Genomic DNA, 23,201 nt, shown 5'->3' on the forward strand with positions numbered 1-23,201 from the left:
CCTATGTGTCAAAGTTAGCATCCCTATGTGTCAAAGTTAGCATCCCTGTGCTTACAGGGACCTGGGCTTCAGGCACCATTGCTCCCTAGACCCAGTGTCTGAGCTAACAAATGAATCGGTTACCTGACAGCCTGAATTTTACTGGGACTTCATGTTATTCACTCCTGCCTGTAAATCCTCAGCTCATGGAGACTTTGCTGACATTATTCCTTAGCAAGAGGGGCCTTGGCACCACTTAATGCCTTCTGTGGCAGTATTGAGTTTTAAATGAAAGATTTGGACAGGTGCTATTAAGGAAACAGCACTGCCAGAAAGAGGGCAACTGAGAGGCTGGCTGTTGCAGTGTGTCAGGATGCTGATGAGTCTGTCTTGTTCACTGTTCCTAACAGAACGTGTTGTGTTACCATGTTAAGACTTTGCTGTATTAGAAGGCATCATTTTTATGACCAGAAGTCTTGTGTGAGCTGGCCTTGCTTGGAGAGATGTAAACACCTTGCAACTGAAACAAACCCAGTAAATGTAAATTTTGTTGATTCTCTGCCAACTTCCTGCAGAATTTATTTTGTTCTCTTATCTCTTCAGTCTCCTATCTTTTAATGACTTTGCTCCTGTATATTATGACAGTGGGGTGACAGAGAAAACATTTAGAAGAGATTACTTCAAGCTATATTTTAAAAGCTCAAAGGAGAATCTTAGATTAATCTTAATAGCATATGTTTTGGCTGTTGATCCCAACAGATTCTCCGTGTTACACCATGTGCATTTGACTTCACTGGGATCTACTGAAAAGCATGCAGAAATGAGCACAGTTGAGCATCTCACAGTGCTCCAGGTATCGTGGGGTTTTTCCTTTAACTGAAGTCATTTGTATAGGTGCTACACACTTCTGTACATTGTTCTGTCATACGTTAAATGTCTTAATTTCTTTTCTGTGACTTTCCATTATCCCTTATAATTGAACCACTGGTTCTATGGTAATGAGTCCTTTTGAACTGTCAGTGTGTGTATTTCCATTTGCACTGCTGGCACGTTGTTCTGAACCTTCTCCCCTTCTGTCCAAGTAAATTACTTACACTATCAGATCTGTCTCATTGTTCACTGTATCACTGCAGTGGATTTTCCAGATACTCCTTGCTTACTGAGGTTTATCATTATTGCCCATTTTGCAAAGGGATCTTTCAAACTTTGATAGCTGTAACATTAATCCTAATTAATTGTTGTGAGTCAGAATCAAAAGGAGGGAGGAAAAAAATGTGTTTAATTGCACAAGCTACACTGTGGAGGGTCTAGCTAACCTATTGGCTTTTCATTATACAGTAATTTATATTCAAATTAATTTTAACAGCCAGCGTTTTGTCTGTATTAGCTGTGATCATTTAAACTTCTGTAGCAATTTATGTGGTAGCTGATGTTTAGGTTTTAATCTTGTATAGTGATGAGAGATGTGGCTGATAACCAGGAGTCCGAGAGTGTTGCCAAAGATAAGTAGGTGAGTTTTCATGTTTTAGATAGTACTGAATGATAGTGAGAGGTTTCCAGAGATGTGCAGGGAACGGCCAGGAGGCAGTGGTCACTGATGCAACATTTTGATTAGACTTAAGGGAAAAATACTCCAGTGTAAGATCAGTCAAAAATGTAATGGGTTGCAGAAACCCCTACAACTGGGGGGGAAAAACTAATGTTGCTATACAGAGTGAATGGAGGGTAACTAATGCTGTCTGTGACTGATTCCTGGTTTACAATCAATGATAAAACATTCACAATAAAGATGGATTTTTTTTTTTTTTCTGAGCTGTTTTGCTTACCTGTCTTCAGCCCTAGGCCAAGCCAGAGTTCCTGGCAAGTTCCTGGGTAAGCACACAATGTTATTTAACCAGTTTTCTGAATCAAGGCTTTATGAGCAATGTGAGTCCTCATCTTTGCTAATTTGAGGAAAGCTTATTCTCCAACCACACAGATAAATAAGAAGGATTGGGGTTTGGTTCTCATAATTATGGAAGCCTTGGAGCCAGCATAGTAGTTCAGTGAGACAGGGAATTCCCAATCATGTAAATTTGCTTACAGAAAAATGATTGCTGATGTCAGTTGGTATCATTCCCTGGAGGAAACAATAATCTGTGTTCTGCTGAAGTCGAGCATGTTAGTAATCAGAGGGAACTTGTAAAAGCTTTTCTACCTGGAGACCTGTTATAATGTCATCCATTTCTATAAATCTTGCTGATGCTCTGTTTTGTGTAACCTGGTCTTGCATCGTAATGGAAGGTATCATGGAAGCACAGGAAATCTTTAAAGCCTGAGGGATGTGTGTTTGAAGCCAATGGATGTGTTTGTGTGAGATTGGGTCAGGCCCCACACGGCAGTGCTGAAGTACTCAAACGTCCTGTGCCTACTGATCATTTTCCATTGCTGTGCTGTCAGTGACAAAGTATGCAGGGAAAAGGCAGGATCACTTGGGGAGTGATATTGCTAAAGCTGCTTTGTTAAAATTTCTGGGTTATTTTCTTGCTGACTTTCATGGATCTCCTTGTTCTGTGCAGTCTGTCACTGGCTGTTGAGTCAGTGTGAGTGAAATTTGGTTAGCATACAATAATGCACTGTTTTCCTGTTTTCAAGTGGAAATGAAAGGGAACGCACGTAGCAATGAACTGGAAACTTCAGTAGTCTGTGACCAGATCACTGTTTGCTTACTTTCGTAGCTATGCTATTACCTTCCTCTCCCAGATACAGCTCTTAATCAGTGAATATTAAAGCCACATAGACATTGAAAGAATAAGAAGTTCATAATCAAGTGAAAAAGGAAGAGTTGGTAGCAAAGAAAATGGAATAATTTATTCCTTCTGTAAGTAGTTAATTGAAGAGGTGGGGGAAAAAAAGCTCTTACGCAATATAACTTGTATCTGTTTACGTAAAATAATACTTTTTTAAAGCACTTTCAGTAGGCTCAAAAGCTGTTTTCCTGGTAACATGACATCAGAGCAACAGCCCAAACTGGTGATTATATTAAGTGAATATAATGGGACAAAAGAGTAAGTCTTTAGTTTGATCTTTTCCATTGATAAATTTAGAACTTGTAAAAGCTGAAGTAATAGTTGTAGTGATAAAAAGGAATATAATTTTATACTTAACCACCAGTCCAAAAAAAAACCAGTGTATAATTATTGTGGGAGGAAGAAAAATACGTATCTCCTCCTCACTGCTCCTTTTTCTTCTCTTTAGCACTGAATTAATCTGTTTTAATTAAATCACCAACCTGTTTCTGCACAAAAGATGACATTTCATTAATGACATAAGATGTGCATGAGACAGAATTAACCCAGTTTTCAAATAGATTTCAGTTTGGAAAGGGCAACATGTAAAAACTTCTTGCAAATGTGTGGGATGAACTTGTTGAGCTCGTTAGCAGCTTTCTGAAGGAGATGGGATTGTAGTGCGATGAATAATAAGACAACAATTCTTTACCTCCACTTCAGCTTCTGTCTGTTATAATCCCAGGTGATGGATGCGCAAGCTTCTGACATTGTATATCAAGAATATATCGTAAATAGAATGAAAACACACAGATTTGTGGTGATTGCTAGAAAAGTGCGTGCACACACACAGTTGTCTGCAATTTTAAGCTAAATATGATCCTTTAGTGGCTTTTTGAAGTTACTGCTGTCATAATCTGTTTCCGTTTTGAAAAGAAACAAATAGAAAGGAAAAGAATAGCTACAAAAAGTACTCTGATCTCCTAAGCATGGTTTTATCACCACCTTTAGCAGCACTTTTTCCATATGCTTATTGTGCTGCTTAGCAGCAGTATCATATCAGGTCCTTGCTGCATGTGGGACTTTGCTCTTCAACTTATGATTCTATCAGTAGTGTTGATAAGCCAGAGCCCAGAGTCCCCCTTTGCTTGCCATTGCTTTCGGGCTAGGACTGTGGTCTTGCCATCAAGCAAGAGAATTGACTCAGCACAGAATGTTCTCCACTCTGTAAAAGACTAAGATTTGATGGTGCTGTTCGTGTGGTGTCAAGAGCCTTAGCTGAGAATGTGTGAGAAGTGAGGGCATCGTGTAGGAGTGTGTGGTGTAGAAGTTGAATGTTCTGTTTGCACTTAATAAAGCAGCCTAACGCTGCTCCTGTTTTCACATAGGTGTGCTTTCCATTTCCTGGTGACAAATGGGAACACAGTGCAGGTGGCAGTATTTACAGGTGATTGGGAAGGCTTGAAGAGGGCTGGTGTGATCATAGGCACTATCATGGTGCTGCCTCACATTTCAAAAGCCAGTTTTGCTACTAAGAAATTTGCCCATAGGTCTTGAGTTGGAGAGGGTGGTTGGAGGCCATCCCTTGACTTAAATGTACTGAAGGTGTGTGTTGGGGTTGGCGCTGAATTCACAACAGGCTGTGGCTATATGGTAAGGTCCTGGATGGATTTGAACAGGTTTGAAAAACTGTTCACTGTTAATGATTTTTCTTATCTGCAAGGAGAACAGATCATCCGTCTCATCCTTCAGACTTGAATTCATGAAGTTTATTTGTATTTCTTAGATCTCCATGCTATATTGCCAAGTCTGCTTACTCTGAATTTAGAAATGCTGTTCCAATTTTACTATCACAATTAATGGGAAAAATGGGTATCACAAATCTGCTCTCTGGGAAGGTGATATAAATGTTTTGCTTCTCTTTTGAACGGAGGAGGACAGGTGCACTGAAGGCACTAAGCCTTGTGTTGGGAAACAGCTTTTCAGGGGTCAAACTGGGAAGTTCAGAGCAAGTGAGTATATTAAAGTGTTCCTGTATTCCTTGTTGATGGGAAAAACAATTGTGTAGCAATTTCTTGTTGTGTTAAAATTGCTTTTTTTTTTTTTTTTTTTGCTGCTTCTGTTTGAGCAAAAGCTCAAGCTGCAAGATTTGTGGTGGTGCTGGCATTTGTAATGAAATAATGGTCAGAGGTTGCCACTAGCTCAGCCATTTGCATTCACATTAATAGAGGTTCTTGACCCAAAAGAGCAGGCAGTGTGTAGCAGCAAGATTTGCCAGCATAAATACCCTGCCCTATGCATGGCCCATCAATCCTGACTACTTGCTCAGGAAGGGGGGGAAGTACTGTTCAGCAGTAAGTGCAGAAACAGAGTAAAATGTATCTTAGAAATTAAGGTCAATATGAAAGGGGCCTTCAAATGGATTTATGCAAAGTTCGTGTAAGGTGAAGTGTGTGCTTTTTAGATGGAGTATGGAGGAATAGAAACAGATAGCAGGAGTGCTGAACAAATTTAATTAAGCCTTGGAATGAGGCATTCTCGGGAGAAATTCAGAGTTTCCTCCATGTCTGCCTGTTTGCCTGAGGAAATGCGGCATTGAGAGCAGGAACAGAGCTATAAGCTGAGGTCACAGTTCACCCTGCAAAGGGCCGTGATGGAAAGCTTCACTGGATTATTATCACTGAATTTGGCTTATTTTGAAACATAAAGGATGATTCGAGCCTTTCTTCCATAGTTTTTTTTTTTTTTTTTTTCCCCCTGTTTTGCTAAGGATCTTGTTCACCATGACATGTTCTTATAGGCTAGTAGAACATCTGCTGACTTCTGCATGGACAAAAGGGTTGCACATTCCTGCAGTGTTCTTAATGGACCTTTTCTCTCCTTACAGGAAAAGGAATGAAGAAAATGAGCAACATTTATGAATCAGCAGCTAATACCCTGGGAATCTTTAACAGCCCATGCCTGACAAAAGTGGAGCTGCGGGTTGCATGCAAAGGCATATCAGACAGGGATGCCCTCTCAAAACCAGACCCTTGTGTCATCCTTAAAATGCAGTCACATGGTCAGTGGTTTGAGGTGAGTGTTTAATACAATTTAACAAATGAAAAGATTTTTCTGATGCTTTAGGATGACTTAATGAAATCAAGACAAAATTCAACTATCAACAGTAATAGAGAGAAGCAGCATCTGGAACCCAGTGGCAAAAATCTGTAATATAGAAGGGAGATTTTCCATTAACTCTAACACTCTTTGAATCAGATTCTTAATGATACTTTGAACTTCTCTTTGGAGTCTCTATTAAAAATGAAGATGATTAAAGAATGAAGTGTCATAAAACCTTTCCCTCTAGGCACTCTTGTTTCATAGAAGCTATATAATAGCAGAAATACTGGTAGTGACCATTATAAAATGCTTTCCAATCTTAAGAAGTCAAGTGCTGTGGAAGAGAGGAGTATTTATTATTAGTTGGCAAGAATTTCAGTGACAGTAGTTTGGCAGTAGATTGGCAAATTTTGAGCATTGAGGTTGGGTCTACAGTTGAAGGTTAGTTGTATGAACTAATTAATCTGCTTTCACTGTATTGCAGATTGCACATTTGATTAAAATCCTACTTCATGTAATTTTTTCTAATCTTAAAAGCTGTTTGAATAATAAATAGAAACTGTACTAGAAACATGCTTATTGTTAATGAAGAACATTAAACTGAATGTTAGATGTTAAGTGAAGTTTTAGTGGTTATTTTACTTAAAAGTTAAACTTGAGTGTCTGAGGTTAATAGCAAAAAAGGCACAGTTGTTATGGAGAGTATGCATGAGAATATCCAGTTCTTTTATTTTTATATTCATCCCTCAGTCTTCAGCAGTTTCAGCACTTTAAGATTGCTGTGAGTATATTCAGAAGGGGAAATCCCAAATTTGTGTTTCTTTTTTTAAATCTAGTGTTGTGTTGTTTTTTTTTTAAATCTAAATCTTTTGAGCCAACTCTGTCAGACTTTAGCAATCTTATTCTGGTTATTCCAACAGTATGGTTTTGCTCTATGAATGTCTAAAATCTTTCCATTGCAAGGTCGGCAGCCAGGAGAGGAGATTTCTTTGTTGTTTTTTTTAATTGTAGTTTTGCTCTTTTGTTAGCTTGTTGTGGATGCATTAGGTAAGGTTATGGTAGGAAATCACTCTGCAAGTAAAAAATAATTATCCTTGTGCTTCAAAATCAGTATCTTTGTGTAGTTGAAATGTAAGGTAATACACTAGCGAAGAAAAAAAGGCATTGTAGCTAACCAGGAAGAAGGAGCATTTAGCTATGCTGTATGTAATTGTTGAAGAAGTTGACTATATTTGGATTAAAGGTCAAAATAAATTAAAGGCACGTGCTTAAAAACGACAGATCCAGTCCTTTGTGGCCATTTCAATTCTCTGAATCACTTCAAATACACTTCACACAGTTTTCTGTGGCCAGTTATACGCAGAGTAAGTGGACTTAAATTATGTATTCTTATGTTGTAATTGAAATCCCTTTTATTTGATGCAGTTTTTAATTTGAAAAGTGATTGTCTGAATAGAGAAATTCAGTGAGCAGATCTGCTTGCTGATATGACTCTCATCTTACGGCAGTTGCTCCTACTGTCTAATGAAAGTCCAGGATATTCATTTTGGTATGAACAAAAAGTTTTTATTAGTTCATGTTCCTATCAGCGCTGCAGAGCTGATACAGCTCTGACGTGACCAGAATTTTCTATTCTGGTCCTCGTATTCTCAACAACATTTTTAATTAAGCTCCAATTGCTGAGCTAAATTGAGCAGAGTCATTCAGGTATAGCTGAAGACATAATTTGGCTGGAAAAATCTCCTGATGATGACAGTCAGTGATCCAGCAAGATCTTGGGCTGTAGACAGGCTAGTAAAAAAAAAAAAAAAATCTAATTGCTATTAAAATGGATCTATTCAGCATAGGAATTACTGAATGACAATATGAAGAGGATTGGAATTTAAGATTTTTCTATCTGTCCATTTCGAGACTTCATGAAGAAATGTGTGTGTATATATGGCTAGAGATTTGAATTTATTAAAACATGGTTTTCTGTCTTCTCTATAGCTGTGAAACCATTAGGAACACATGCAGGGCACAAGCACTCAAGGCAGTCCCTGTGTTGTCCTCAGTTGTGGCACGGATGTGCTTGCTGTGTTTTTCTTCCTGTCTGGTAGATACTTCCCTACAAATTAACATGCACACCATGCATATCTCTGTGTTTGCATATTCATATTGCCTGGAAAGCACCGTCTCTCCCAATGAAGGATTGAAATGATATATCGCATCTTGCTGAAAAATTGTCAATCTGCTCTTTCCCTAGCATAAATTTTGCATTTTTAGACTGAGTTGATATGTCAGAATTCAAGATTACAGTATCCATATGTACTAAAAGACAATTTGGTGATCCAGGGCTGAATTTTGGCTCTCCTGGTACTCACTTCTAAGCAGGTACAGTTCCAGAATGACCAAATCCTACTGTTTTTTTTTAAAGTGCTTGTTTAGGAGAGTCATTTGATGGCTGTTTTCCAGTACTAATTTGAATTTAATTACTGAACAAAGCTTCAGGATGGTGAATAATGGGATGGGGTACTGGAATCAGGCAAAAGTGTCTGATGATAAACTCTTCTCAAATCATTATAGTACCCCCCTGCAGTGTGAATGTGTTTTAAGTAATAAGTGTTAATTGCATATAGCACTGCAGTCTTCATCCCAGATGTGCTAGCACTGAAATTCTCATTAAATTGTTATTCCTGAGAAAGTAACTTGGCCTGGTTCATGGGTTATCATCTTAATCTGGCAAGCCCTGAAAGTCAAGGCACTGCTGAGCTGTGTCTGGTCATATGGGGTTTACATGAGATCAGGAGGTATAATGCAACCTGATGTACCTGGGTGGAAAGTGTCATCTGTGACTATGAAAAGAGAAGAGCAGCTCCGGACAGCAGCCAGTCTGGAAATCGGGTAGGGCTTCCTGCAGCAGAGTTCTTAGAGCGTTCAGCAGCGGGACATGGGAGATCTGCTGCCTTGTGTATTTGAACAGCTGGCAGGCATTCTTGCTTTTTTTTTACTCTAAGTTTTTTTTTATAACACTGGAAGTACAGAGGAATTAAATCAGCACTGAAGATGGCATGCAGTTGCTGAAAATCACATTGGTAGAATGGGGCTGCCATTTTTGGACAGATAGGTTTGTTTACTAAAATGGGTTTACTTTTTTTCCATGTAAATGTTGATTGAAGTCACATTCAATGGATTCAGTGAGGTTTTGATGAAAACACAGGGGAAAACCAGAACTTACGATTTTGGTGTTTCTAAAATTTGATTAGAAGGATCAGCTTTATTTTTTTTTATTTTGTACAATTTTTATTTTTCTCCAAAAGAGTTTCTTTCCTTTGACTGCTAATCCAGAACACTTATATGGACCTATGTATAAAAAGGCTGCAGAGACCAGTTAGCTTGGAAATGCATTGAACATGTGGAATACCAGTGGAGCCATCTGAGTATCTACATAGGACTCTAGCTACAGGAAAGACTCTCTCACTCCTCATTTTTCTTTGCTTTTCCCCCTCAGTTTTCCTTAATTCCAGAATCCTTCTTTCTCCTCTGCTTCCTCAAGTTCCAATCTCCATTCCAAGTAGATACTACCTCCTCTTGCTGCTCTGTGCATGGGGAAGGGAGCTTACAAGAGGACCTGGAGGCAGACTTCTGTTACTCATTGCCATAGATACGCTTCTGTTACCTGTCTGTGGCTGTCACAGCCCACTGCAAAAGCCAACGAGCCATGAAATAGAGGAGTCTGTGGGTTGACATGTTCCATGACTCTACTGAAATGTTCCAAAATAACTAAAAAACCACTGTGAAGGCCATACATATATAAACCCTTTCCATTTATTTGGTGTTTTATATACATCTTTTTTTTTTCTGTTCATCTGTATGAACAGAGTAATAGATGAAGTGTTTGGATGGAATTGGAAGCTTCTTCATCAGAGGAAAGAACCACCAGCAGCAGCCACATAGTCATCTTCAAGGCCTGTCTCACTCCTGTTTCACATGTACTGGTTGGTGATGGTGAAGAAGTGTGTGGGATCAGGGAAATGTGAAAATATCTCTCCACTTTGCTCTGCCAGCCCCCAGTGGTCGGCTCTGTGACTTCTTAAATGTCTTTGTAACTGACAAGCAAGGGTAGATTTAATCTCCATAACTGTATTCAAGTTTTTTTTTAATTATTATTTGAAGAAATTAATTTTCACAATATTCTAGGATGTAGGGTTGAGCAGTTGTTGGGTAAAGTAATATTACTTCTGTACTTTGAGACTACCACTTGCTGATCCCTTCTAAGTTTTTTTTCTGTAACTGTATTGGAGGAGATGCTGTGGAAATCCTTTTTCATTTTCTCAATGCAGTTTGGGATTTTAGTCTTCCGATTTGTCTGACTGGGTGAAATTGCAACTGTATGTTGTATATTGTGAAGGCTAAGTATATCATCTTATCAAGGAATAGCTTGGTTATTTTAATGATGTTTATTTCAGAACACTTCGTAGAGGCAATGCCAACGGCTACTTCTGTATTCCTGGAAAGATTTTCAAGCAGTAATTTGGGATTTGTCCTCTGCTTTAAAGAGCTATGAGGCATAACAAAGTTAGTTTATTGGATGTTTGGTTGGTTTGGGGATTTTTCTTGAATTTTAGTCAGTGCTAGAGTGTATTCTGGATATTCTTTTCCCATTTTAATGCTACAATTTCAACTTGAATTGGCATCCTATACAAAATTAATCATAGGGTTGAGATAACAGTAAGATGAACATACCAGTTTATGAAGACTTTTCTGGTTGGGTGTTTTGTATCACATCATGGAAATAGTGAGGTGCTTTCATGCTGTAGTTATCATGAAATTACCTCCTGCCAGTGTGCAGAAACTTAATATTTGCACACTGGGGTTTCTTCTCTTCTAGGTATAAGATGGGTCTGGTAATTGAAAATGCTACCTGCGTTTTCTCCCATCAAAATTTAGATCAAAGTTTTTAATGATCTATTTCAAATTTATTAAAAATACTTTTGGAATCACTGGCACCTTGTGAAAGCCAACATGGAATAAATGAATCTTTAGCTGAAATGAAGAACTTCAGACCATCATCAGAAAGAAGGGCAATGATATTCTTTTTAAGCAAGGGAGCATGTGGCCAGGTCCTACCGTATGTGACTTGGAACTGACAGTCTAGCTGACTGGCCCCAGCTGCCTGGGCATCTCAGGTCTTCAGAGAGCTTAGTCTTGCACACATATCTGTGCCCTGCACTTCTTTTAATTTCAAGGTGTTACTCATCTTTTCACTTAATATGAAGAAATTGCATCACTCTTGCATTTGTTTTCCAAAGAATATTCCTAGAAGTCGGTGCTTAAGAGATTCTTATGTGCCACGAAAGTCATGTTTGTTCTGACTCAATAGAAATATGTGACTTCTATTTATTCTGCAACAATGTGTCTGAGGCTTTATAGCTTATTGCATCTTCATAATTCAGTATTATTCTTTGTGTTTTTTTGAGTGTGCTTGTGCTATGTGAACTTGCTTTTGGCTTTTTTTTCCTGCTGCTGGTAAACTTGCCTGAAGTCACTTTCACTGTATGGAAAGATAAAGTGAGCTCATCTTTTTCAAACGCCACTGGAAGTCTGTGGGGTCAGGCTGCAGGCTTATTGAATATTTTATCTTGGTCTACTCCCAGCCTGAAATCTTATTGGATATTTTATGTTCCAAGTCTTAATATTTTGGAAGCCTCCTCTATTCTGTGGGTCTGTCTGCTGAAGGGCTCTTTCAGGAAAAGAGTTAACTCTTCTCCTTTCATTAACTCTTTCAGGAAAAAAGAGTTCTTTTTTTCATGTGGGTACGGTCCTGTTCCACAACAAATTGAGGAGAGCACTGATTCCCTTAAATTCTTAACCTGACATGCCTATTTAAAAAGGGCAGGCTTGAAAGATCATTTTATTATAGTAAAGATAGGTGGAATCTTCTGTGCAGTTTTCCCTCATATCCTATAGAACATCTTTCATAATATTTCTGTTCAGCTCCTAATGCTTTGAGTACATTTCTGGGAATGTATACACATAAACTTACAGCCTGGAATTACATTTTATTGTAATTCCTTGTGAGGAACACAGCTCTTCTCATTTCCCAAGTTGTTATGCAAGGTCAGAAGTCTGAAAACTAAAGGTTGTAAATCTTGTGTTGGCAAATATTTGATTAAAGTGGTTACTGGGAATTTTTTCCTCCTGTATCTAGTTTAAAAATATGAACATGAATTATAATGTTAGAATACTAGAAATACTAAGGTTTTGATGAGATTTTTTTAAACCCAAGGTAGTAATAAGTGACTATTTATTTTAAATCCATTTTATAGTAGTTACTTTTTGCCTTCATTTTTTACCTCACCCATCACTGCTGCTTTCTCTTCAGCTTTCTCCTCACCTCAGCATCTAGACATATCCACAGTACTGCATTTCCTGTCTTCTTACATCAGCTGGTCTTGACATTAGTACTCATTTGAATCAGACAGATTGTCTTAACTGAAATCAAATCTTGTCACTCTGAGTTAATATATGTGATGAAATATCATAACATTCCACTAGCTCAGTCAGTAATCTCTACCTCTGTAGTTCAGTTCCTGAAACATAATGCAGGGACAAAGGAAAGAGAAAACATGCACTGTAGAGGTCTGTTTTCATTACTGAAAATGGATCTATTTGAGGTGGTTTCTCCTCTAGAAGATTGGTGGGATCTTCTACAGCAGCAGCAGGATGCTGGGTTCTGGTTCTGTCTGCACAGCTACTTTTTTTAATTCAAGTGCCCTCATGTCATGTATAGTGAAGAGATTTTTCTCACCGTTTGCACAAGTGTAGTCTTGGGAAGTCACCTGGGAGAACTTGTATAAAGCAGTGGTAAAAGCTACATGCTCTTCCCTGGTTCCCATGGCCTTGAGCGTCCTGTATTGGGAAAAAATCTACTGTTGGAGTCAATTTTCAGAGCCTTCAGTCTGGTAAATCTGAAAGAGCATGGAAATGAAAACGGGGGAGAAAAAAAAAAAAAAACAGAATAGTGGGATCACATAGTCATTTTCTCAAATTAGGAAATACCTGCTTAAAAATCAGTTTACTGTGCTAGCTATGAAAAGCTGAATGCTTTGCACTTGTTTACACCCTGCTTCATCATCCACTGGGCACTAAAAAGGGGCACTTGTGAAAAGTTTCTATGTAATCACACTCCAGTTGCCATTTTCAATTAGAGCACTACTGTGTGTTTGCAAGGAACTGTGCACCTGTCTTTCTTTGGAAGTGTGAAAGAGGGAACTGGGCTGGGTTCTCATTCGTGAGATTTGTTGCCTTTGCAAACATTTGTGTGTTGTTGCTGGTAGAAATGTCTGGGAATGGTTTTAGGCTGCCTAAAAAGTCTGCCTTCACCCTAACTTGTGAGTAGTTTGGAGAAAGGACTGGGATGAGTTCTTGTCTTTGTATGTATTGTTTCATCAAAATACTATGGCTGACAAAGTATACAATTTATTTAATAGGCTTTTTGTGCCTTGGGAGTAGGGCACTTGAACTGAATCTTCCTTCCTCCCAGCTGTGAATATTTCTTAGCTGTTAATAGCATTTTCATCAGTATTTCCAGTGATCCTGAGACACGCTTGCAAGTACTGCCTGTAGTATTGCGATCTACTCTGTAGTATTCAGTTAATGCTTCACCAGCTTTCCACAACTTTGCTCAGAATAGCTATCCATGGAGGCTGTGATTTTAAAAAGTGTTCTCAGTCATATTTGTAGAACAGGGATTTGGCCATTCACAATGTTTTCAGAATTACCTTAGGAAGAGACCTGAGGAAGAGGAAGGCTTTGCAGCACTCACACAGCTTTTCTGTGTACAAGTGTGTAATGACGGCCTTTAAGCAGAAAGGTGGTCTCATCAGGTGAAGGAGCTTAAGGGAGAGTGGTATCCTTGTTTTAAAGTGTTCCTGGAGGGCAGAACAAAGTAGCGTGCACAGAGGAAGCAGAGATGGTGGGAAATCTTTAAACACTGGTTTAAGATAAGACCAAGGTAGAATAATTGACGGCAGTAAAGGATGAGCTTAAGAAAGAACTTGCTTTCTCTTCATCTCATTCTCTCTTGCTCAGGAATTAAAACGGAGGTGATAAAATAGAAGCTGGGATGCATTTCCTCATGCAGTGCTGTACTAGGTTGATGAAGATGCACATGTTTAGAAGAGCTTTCTCAGTGGCATTCAGCAAAGGAAGGTATCCGAAGAACTTATAATGGAGAAAACAAAACAAACAAAACAAAAACAAGTTATTAGAGAAATGCTACTGCTACTTAATAATTAAAGCTTTCTGAAGAGGTTGAACAGAATCTCAGCAGCTCACGTGGCTGAATTGCCTTAGTGAGAACTTTGCTGAATTCCAGTCCCAATCTGTGAGATGCATTATTGCTGCATCTAGCAGTAAGCATGTTGGGCTGCTTTGAGTACTCTTTGGCATTAACTGAAAGGAAAAATGCTATGGTTCCACACAGGAGGAGTCGTCATGCTGCCATCAGCAGCTCAACATTCAAAGAAATGCATTTTTGATCCTTTTGCTCACTTTCCTGCAGTTTAGTTATACATCAATCAGATATGTAATTTTTTTAAACTTAGACGAGGAGTGGAAGTCTGCTTTTATCGTGGGCAGGCAGACACACATTTCTGATGGGCTCAGTGATATGTCTGCCTCTTGTGAGCTATTTATTACAGATACACAAACTTCACACATCTCCAGGACAGATTTTAAGCCTGACTTGCCTTTAGTAGTCTGACAGATTGTGATAAACTTACAGGAAAGAGGAATCTTTGGAGCTGGTTTGCAAGTAGATAATTCACTGGATTGGTTCGGTACATCAATTCTTAACCCATAGCATCAAAACGATGCTATGAAAGGAGGCTGTGGTGAGGTGGGGATTGGCCTCTGCTCCCAGGTAACAGAGGTGGGGTGGGAGAGAATGGCCTTAAGTTGTGCAAGTGGAGGTTCAGGTTATATGTCAAGAAAAACTTCTCAGAAGGAGTATTGAGTCACTGTGCAAAGGCTGCTCAGAGTAGTGGTGGTGGAGTACTTGACCCTGGAGGTGTTCAAGAAGCATTTAGGTGTTGTACTGAGGGACATGGTTTAGTGAGAAACATTGGTGATAGGTGGATGGTTGGACTGAGTGATCTTGGAGGTCTTTTTCAACCTTGGTGATTCTATGATTCTAATGCAACATTTTTAAGCTATGACATTATCAGGCCAGAATATAAATTCTGTGGAATCTAACTGACAACTGTCAAACTACATTTCCTTATACATATGCTGGCCTTATCCGTTAACAAGTGTTTTTGGTCTTTACCTGAATTTTTTTCTTTAAAAAAAAAAAAAAAAGACTGACTTTTTTCTTTCTCTGCTTGAGATCTTTTGTATATAAAAAACTGATCTCCAAGCTGTGCTACTTTGCATCAGTTATCCACATAATGCTGAACTGAGACTTGTTGTACAGTTTGTAGTATTCAATTTGTATGTGGTATTTGCGAGTGCTCAGAGCAGAATGCAAAGGCAGAGTATGTGTTTCTACGTAAATTACACCTTCCATCCTGACCTCAATTTTTAAAAAAGCAGCACTTATTTCATGAAAGCACTTTGTCTCTTTTGAATCTTAGAAGAAAAATGGATGTTTGCCCATCAGTTCCCATCAGCTCATAGCTTGCAGGCCACCTCACTGACTGTTTTGCTTGTAATGCAGCTTTGCTTTCTATTGCTTTGTGTTTTTCTCACTGGAAGCTAAGAATGCCTCTTGGTAAAATGTAAGAATAACAATTTCTTCTGTTCTTTATGCTCTGTGTTTTTCCAAAAGAAAATCATAGATAGGAAGAGCCTATCTCAGAGTAGTAAAGCAACAGGGTTGAAAGATTTCCATATTCCTTGCATGCCGTTGGTAAATCAACAGATTTACATGCCTTTTGTTCAAAATGTCACACTTAAAGATAGTAAAATGTGATGACCAGTTCTTGATCTAAACAGTCTCTTCTGGATGAGCATATAAGTCATAGTAACTGGAATAAGTGCTGCAGTTCTATATCAATATTTAAGTTCAAAAGTGTACTGTCCTTCTGATTTCTTAATAATTTAGTTGAAATTTATGAGCAAATTTTACCTGCACTGTCTGAAGTAAATCTCACCGTTTTGTGAAATGCTTAGTTTTTATTCCATGCATGCACATCCCAGAAATTGTAGTTTTGAAACAGGAAATGATCTGTTTTGCTAGAATCATAGAATGGCTTAGGTTGGAATGGTCTACAAATATCAAGTTCTAATCCCTCTGCTGTGGGCAGGGCTGCCATCCACCAGGCTGCCCAGGGCTCATCCAACCTGGTCTTGAGCGCCTCCAGGGATGGGGTATCTGCAGCTTCTCATGGACAGCTGTGCCACTGCCTCACCACACTCTGAGTAAATAACTTTTTCCTAACACTGAACCAAAATCTCCTCTCTTTCAGTGTAAAGAAAATCCCTCCTTTGTCCTGTCACTATCAGACTGTGTACAAGTAGGATGGAAAGTGACTTTTTAAGCTCCATTAAAGTACTGGAAAGCTGTGATGAGGTCTCCCTGTACACTTCTCCAGATTGAACAAACCCAACTGTCTCAACCCTTCTTCACAGGAGAGGTGCTCCAGCCCTCTGATCACCCTTTTGGCCCTCCTCTGGATCCTGTCCAAGAGCTCAGCAACCTCCTTGTGCTGGGAGGTCCTGGCCTGGATGCAGTACTGCAGATGAAGCCTCATGAGGGCAGAGTAGAGGGGGGCAATCACCTCATTTTGATAATCAGTTATGTAATCTAAAGGAAAAAACCAATGTTAAGCCTTTTGTTCTCCAGATATTTGGAAAAAGTCATCTTCCTATTGCAACAGCAAGCTCGTACGTACTGTTGATGTAGAACTGGCTGGTGTAGAACTGAGTGCATTATATCACCTCTATATGCTGCTTAAGGGAAGCATTACAGTGATTGCTGAATCTTGTTGTATTTAACTTTAAATGCTCTTTGAGGGCTAATTATTCTGCTGTAGACTTGCTAAACTTAAAAGCTTATATTACTTTTAAGTACTAACTGCTGCACAATCTGTAGATTACATTCAGTAACCTTTCTGCCTTGTCTGCCCTCTGGATTACGTGTGACTACATGAATTCTGTCACTGATTGTGACATTTGCTGTTTAAAACCATAATTTCACTTCCCCACGTTTATTTTGGCCCAGTTGCTTTCCTCTTTCTCCCACTGACATACTTTCCTATTCAGCACGCATACAAAAAAAGTACACTTTTTAAGGCTGTATGCCTTTGCTTCTCTGTCTGAAGTTCTGGCCTTTATGTTGTCAGTTCTCATCCAGTGCTTCAGGTCTGTTTACACCCCAGTGCATGCTTAATTCTATTGAAGGCACTATGCTTGCTTGCTTGTTTCCTTTGTTTATTAGTATGGATCATTAAATGGTTTTTTAATCACCTTATCTTTATATTAAGCTTATTATTTCTTACAGAAAAGCTATCAATGCATTTTGATAGGATCGTCTATTCTTTCTTTAGGATATTGGGTCTTACCTCTCATTCTCCCTTGTTTAGCACAGCAAAGTCATTTCCAGGTTGCTAGAACCAATTTTTTTTTTAAATACATATAACTGTTTTTTCCCCCAACAGAAATGTGTTGAGATACTCTAAAAATATTGGAAACTAGGGATCCCTACCACACTATAGTGGGGAGTGGGATTTACACTTAGAAGGTAAAATTATACATGCAGCTCCAGCTCCTCACACAAGTGTTATTTGCAGTTCAACTTCCAAGTGATGCTGTGTTCTATTTAACTTCCAGACATTTTTTGCACAAAATATGTGTGCTTTTGGATTTGCTGCTCAGCATCAAATTGCATTATTAGCACTGAAAATACGGTGCTTGCAGGGTTTGCGTGCTTTTAAATTCATTCAGTAGATTTTGTTTTTCAGTATTTGTCCAGTATTATAAGGATTTAATGTGGCTGTTATGACCTTCAGGTACCTTTGCTTTCCATGGTGATAAAGGTGATTGCAAGTGCACGTCGAGGGAAAATAGCATAACTCTCTCAACAAGATAATATTTATTTTGTCTCTGAAACTTATGATGAAACCTTTCCATTTTACATAGTTAAGAATTAAAGCATGATTAGAAACATTGCACTTTAAGAACCCATTCAAAACCGTGAAATTTTTCTTCATAATTTAGGAGAACTGTCAGCAGTTTGTGTTATTTTTGGAAAGGTAATACTATAGAACCCCAAGGAATACATGCATCTTTAATAAACTTTGAAACCAAGGAAGCCTGTATTTTTAATACATTTTAATTGTATGTGTTGGGAGTATTTTAAAATAAGATTCTAGTGCAGTGATAGAGTTCATAGAGTTTACGCTGTAGCAGTATGCCTCCTTCAGTCTGTGTATCCTCTTCTGAAGCAGTGATGTGCTCTTACCCACTTTACTGCAGCACAGCTGATGTGGGCTAATTATTTTTATAGCTCCCTTGTATTGTATCACTCTGCTGCTTCTGCTGATTTCAGCTGGAGTTGGAGGTCAGTCTATTTAAAGAGCACACACTTTTATCTTGATGTCTCTTGTGAAGTGCTGTATAATTTGGCTACTCCTGGGGATCTTTGTGGTGAGAATACATAATTTACTGACCATCTGTCTGCCTTCTCCTTTTCCTTTTATTTCAGCTTTTCCTCCCCTCATCTGTAAAGGTGGCAGTCATGTAACATGTATGCAAAAGCATTTGGTAAGCTGCTGGCCAAGCTACGTACTGTGACTAATTAGAAAGTCAGCTTTGTGCCAGCAGTTGCTGTAACTACATCAATCATAGAATGTTCTTGGGTTAGAAGGGACCCCAAGGACCATCAAGTTCCAACACCCCTGACACAGAGGGCTGGTGTGTTGCATGTAACTACTGAAGAGAGATGTTCATGATGTGATCAATCAGTTCGTTCCAAAAGCAGCTCAAGCTTTTTCATAATATGATTGTTAATTTCTTCACAGCTAAACATTGCCTACAGCTAGTGTTCAAAATGCCAGGCTAAACCTTACTTTGTGACTGACGTTTTTTGGTGGGCAGCTGAGAAGCCAAGCTCTCCCCATATCAAAGACTGCCTAGATGCAGAGCTACTGGAAGTCCTGAATGGTCTGACTGGAGCAGCTTAAGCTAGAGGGTACATGTGTGTCAGTGGGAGAAAGAGGAAAGCAAGGTAAGATGGAAAAGGCATTAATGTAGGGGGGAAAAAAAAAAAGAAGAACAAAAACAACCAATGAGATTGTGTCTAAAGAGAGGAAAGCATGAATATAAGAATATTGAATATAAGTTGGACAGCAGTGGTTGTTGGTCCCAGGAGAAGCCTAGAGAACAAACTTTTGGAACTGAGATTTGGCTAAAGGATATCCATGGCTCTGAGGAAAGAAAAACTTTGATCATGTGGCTTCTTAATTAACATTCTAAAATAGTTACATTAAAGCTGCCTGATGCTAGCCTCAGTTTTCCTTCTTAATGGAATAACCCAGCTGACCCAAATCTTGACGCATGGTTTAGGTGGGATCATACTTCAGTGAGGTTTGTAGTGGGATTTGTGTGGATACTCCTTCCTTTTTGCAGCGGTTTTGCACTCTCTCTCTATAAAAGTAACTTGGTGTGGTGCACCTGTATTTCACATGACAGATTCATGTCAGTACAGATATGATGAATCACTATCATTGCAAAAGGCAATCTCTTAAACCACCACGGAAACCTTTTATTCAGCCTCATAAATGAGTTTCTTTCTAGAAATATAAGTATGCAAACTTGGAACTAAAATTATTTTTCTTCGGAGATTTTTTTCCTCTGGTTGTTTGCTATTCTGTTTTCTGTCTTTGTAAACCTATTAAATATAAGGTCACGAGGCAGAAAATGAAGGGATACTGACACCTTATCTAGTTCTTCAGGTGCTGTTGCAGTATAAATAATTATAAATACAAACTTCTGAGAAGCAGTAACTGATACAGCTGAGACGAGGTAGTAGCTTAAAATGCAGTAAAAATATTTATTCGGAGTAGAGAGAAAAAGATTGCAAGACGTACATGGATCTTTTTAATTATTTTTTTTTAATATCTTTTGCTTAGAGAAGATATTTAACGTGTCTTGTCACTTGAGTTAGCCAAGACTATCTTCTTGGAGCTTTTTTCTTTTTCCTTGAGAAAAAAACCAAAACAATTATCCAGCAATTTGGAGTGCTTGATTTAGACACGCATTTTAGAGATCAGCATTCATGGCACATGCTGTGAAGAGCAATTTAAAATTAAATGGCTGTTTTAGACTTTTAAGAGCACCTGGATGTTATTTTAGAAGCAATTGGAACTCTGGGCCAGCACCTTGTAGAGTAATTTAAATACTTTCTGTGTGTGCACTTTTATTTTTTTTCCTTTCTTTTTTTGTATTTGAATACTACTTTGTGAGGAATTGATTTGAACAACGCAGTGCTGAGCTCTTCAGGTTCTGGAGTGCTTCCAATACCCGATTGTGCTGAGCTGCAGATCGTGATCTCCACTTGGTCTTACAAGGCCAGCCATCTTAAGAATATCACCCAGACAAAGAAATGAATCTGGGCACTTTGAGTTTATTGAATGTATTTTGTTTCATGTATTTCTCTATGATTTTTCCTGTCTCTGGCTTATGCATAGGAGAAGCTCCTTAGGTCAGTAGAAGTCATTTAAAAGTTTCAAAAGAAAATATGGGCATGTAGAAGTAGTCAATTGCGCCACGTCATCTCAGGATTTGAGGACAGCTTTGGCATCAATAAAATGTTCAAGAATAAAAGGATCTGGGAGGAAAAAAAGTGAAAGAATCCTTCAGTTTATTCAGTAGTACATTATTAATGGGCGTGATCTGCTCTGTGCCACATGTGAGACAGTGGGCCCTTGGGGGATGAGGTGCAGGAGAGAAGCGGGTGATGATATAACTAAGGGTTATAATATACAGGTAGAAGGAGAAACTGGCTGCACCCTTGACCTCAATTCTGGATGTTGGAGGTACTATGGGGTACTATATTCCAAAATAGAAATGTTTTATAACCTAGAGCTGTGAAACAGTTGAAGGCGACATAAAACCGCATCAGCACCACCCCATATTGGGTGAGTATCTGGCAAGAGGCTAGGGAACAGCTCAATATATTTTTGCCTTTGGGCTGAGATAAATAAAACATCATAAGATACGTTAGATTTCACTGGAGTGCAGAGGAGGAGAATGTAAAGTCTGAATATTTTGTTTTCTGTCTGAATCACTAATGTGCTACCAGTCAGTTTAATTAGAATAATTAGTCATGAAATATATAATTGGTTTGGATTTTCCTGTAGATTACATAGAGTTCTTTTGAAGAGGAATGTGCTTATTTGATACTGATCCTGCAAACATTTATGCAGACTTTGAGTTCAGTGTGCATGAAGAAGTGTGTATGCAGCAATATCCCATTGACTGCAAAAGGGAATTTTCCCTTTTAGCTATAGGGCTTTCTAATTTGAACTTAGTCACTGTGCTACTTTTTCCCATGACTTTGGGATTTGTGGCTGGTCTGTTACCCTAGGGATGCCTTCAGCAGGGTACTGCTTTGATCCTTACAAAAAGTGCTAGTGTTTGTGTTACAGTGACTTAGACTGACCATCTCAGCCTCTTCCAGAGTACTTCTGCACATCTCCATGATGTTTTTTTGGATCTGCTGTGGTGGGTCCTGTTTGGGGAAATGATCCAGCTGAGTAATAAACATAGGCAAGTATGTGCTCTTGTTTTCCTATGGACTTTGTTAGATCAGTTCCTGGATCCAGTTGATCTTAAAGCTGTCATCACACCTGATCCTGCAAAACTCAAGATTTACCTGGATTTCAAATTTCTGCTGACAAATTTCTGAAATTACATCCTTGTTGGAGTCCCATTCCTTGTGATGGTAGCTTAGTTGAAGATGAGGTATTTGTATTCAGAAACACAGAATATCCTTTCATCTGGTGGCCCTGCCCATGGCAGGGAGGTTAAAACTAATGATCTTTGAGATTCTTTTCAACCCAGGCCTTTCTGTGGTTCTTTATCTTATCTCAGTTGCATATTCTCTAATGGTACAGTTTTCAAGTTCTCCCAGTTTCCTGGGAAACTACCATTAAGAGGTTAGTTCTCTATTCCTTGTTTATTTCTTATGTTGAAATTGTTTCTTACCTGAAAATTATGTAACAGTTTCATTACAGGCAGTAAAACTAACCTCAGAGAAGTCCTAGGAAGGTATTAAGGCAGTATGCATAGGATTTTCTACTTGTAGCATATTGTTATGTACTTTAGTTTGACAGTATAACTGACTATAACAATAGATTCTGTACGTCAATTATGTAAGAAAATGTATAGTTTCAATTATCTTGTGCAACAAAATGCAAGCAAAAGCTTATAGACTTTCATTCTATTTTTATTGTACTTCAGCTAATTCCTTTTTTCTGGCATGCTGTAAAGTGTTCAACATAAAAATACGTGATTCAGCAAAGGCTGTAAGGATTTTTCTTACTATGCTATACAGCAGTGTGGGTACTGTGACTGAAATAAAAGGAGGTGTTATGGTGTATCTGTAGAGTAGGACTGTGTTAGTTTGTGACCTCCTTGTAGGTTAACAGAAAGCTTAAATATTTAATAGCAGTGCTTTTTGCTGCTTTTTGGGAGCGGGGTACAACAATTATATATATACCCTATCATGCTCTCCCTGTAAGATGCTGTTTTTCAGCATGCTCAAGTTATGACTGCAGTAGAAGATTGTATTTGTGATTCAGTGCCTTGTCAACATAGCTTCCCCTGTTAACATAATATATTTGGGGTCAGTCAGGTGCCATAGGAGGAGTCCTTTTTAACACTGAAGGTCACTATGGAGGATCTTGCTGTCATAGCTTATGAGTGGCTTCCATTGAGGCTGAGTGAAGTTCAGTGTAAGGTTGGTTCTGTTGGTTTGCTCAGCTGAAAATAGCTCTAAAAAAACTGATCTGAAGGAGTTCCTTTGGGGTGCTAGAAACTGGAAGAAATGTAAGATGTGATCAGTTTATCTGTTTTGGTGACTTGCGTTTATCTGAGCTTGTGTAATCATTTGGGTTCTGAACAGACAATCAAACATAGCATTATTTTACCTTTTAAAGGACACAAATACAATTTTGGTTGTATTTCAGATAGTCATTCAGTTGCAATGATATGCAAAACATGTCTGTCCTATTCCAACTCCTTCCCTAAATCTGACCTTTATTTTAATTTTGGTTGAAGAAAATAACACCAAACCCAAAACACCCACTAAAAGCCTCGCATTGTAAACCTCCTACTACAGAATTTCACTCCATAAAGTACAGTGAT

At 38.6% G+C, this 23,201-nt stretch overlaps 1 protein-coding gene across 2 annotated transcripts in view; it reads left to right on the forward strand.

The window, feature by feature from the left end:
• Positions 1–23,201, forward strand: part of CPNE4 (copine 4) — a 214,328-nt gene that overhangs the window by 33,836 nt on the left and 157,291 nt on the right. For both annotated transcript variants that reach the window (XM_042888597.1, XM_042888598.1), the window contains exon 2: positions 5,635–5,822. In XM_042888597.1, the coding sequence (XP_042744531.1) occupies positions 5,643–5,822 (180 nt within the window). In that variant the 5' untranslated portion in view covers positions 5,635–5,642. The remainder of the gene's footprint in view (positions 1–5,634; positions 5,823–23,201) is intronic.

Source organism: Lagopus leucura, unplaced genomic scaffold, assembly GCF_019238085.1.
Source record: "Lagopus leucura isolate 7727_CA_CO unplaced genomic scaffold, USGS_WTPT01 Super-Scaffold_100157, whole genome shotgun sequence".
NCBI classification, from domain to species: Eukaryota; Metazoa; Chordata; class Aves; order Galliformes; family Phasianidae; genus Lagopus; species Lagopus leucura.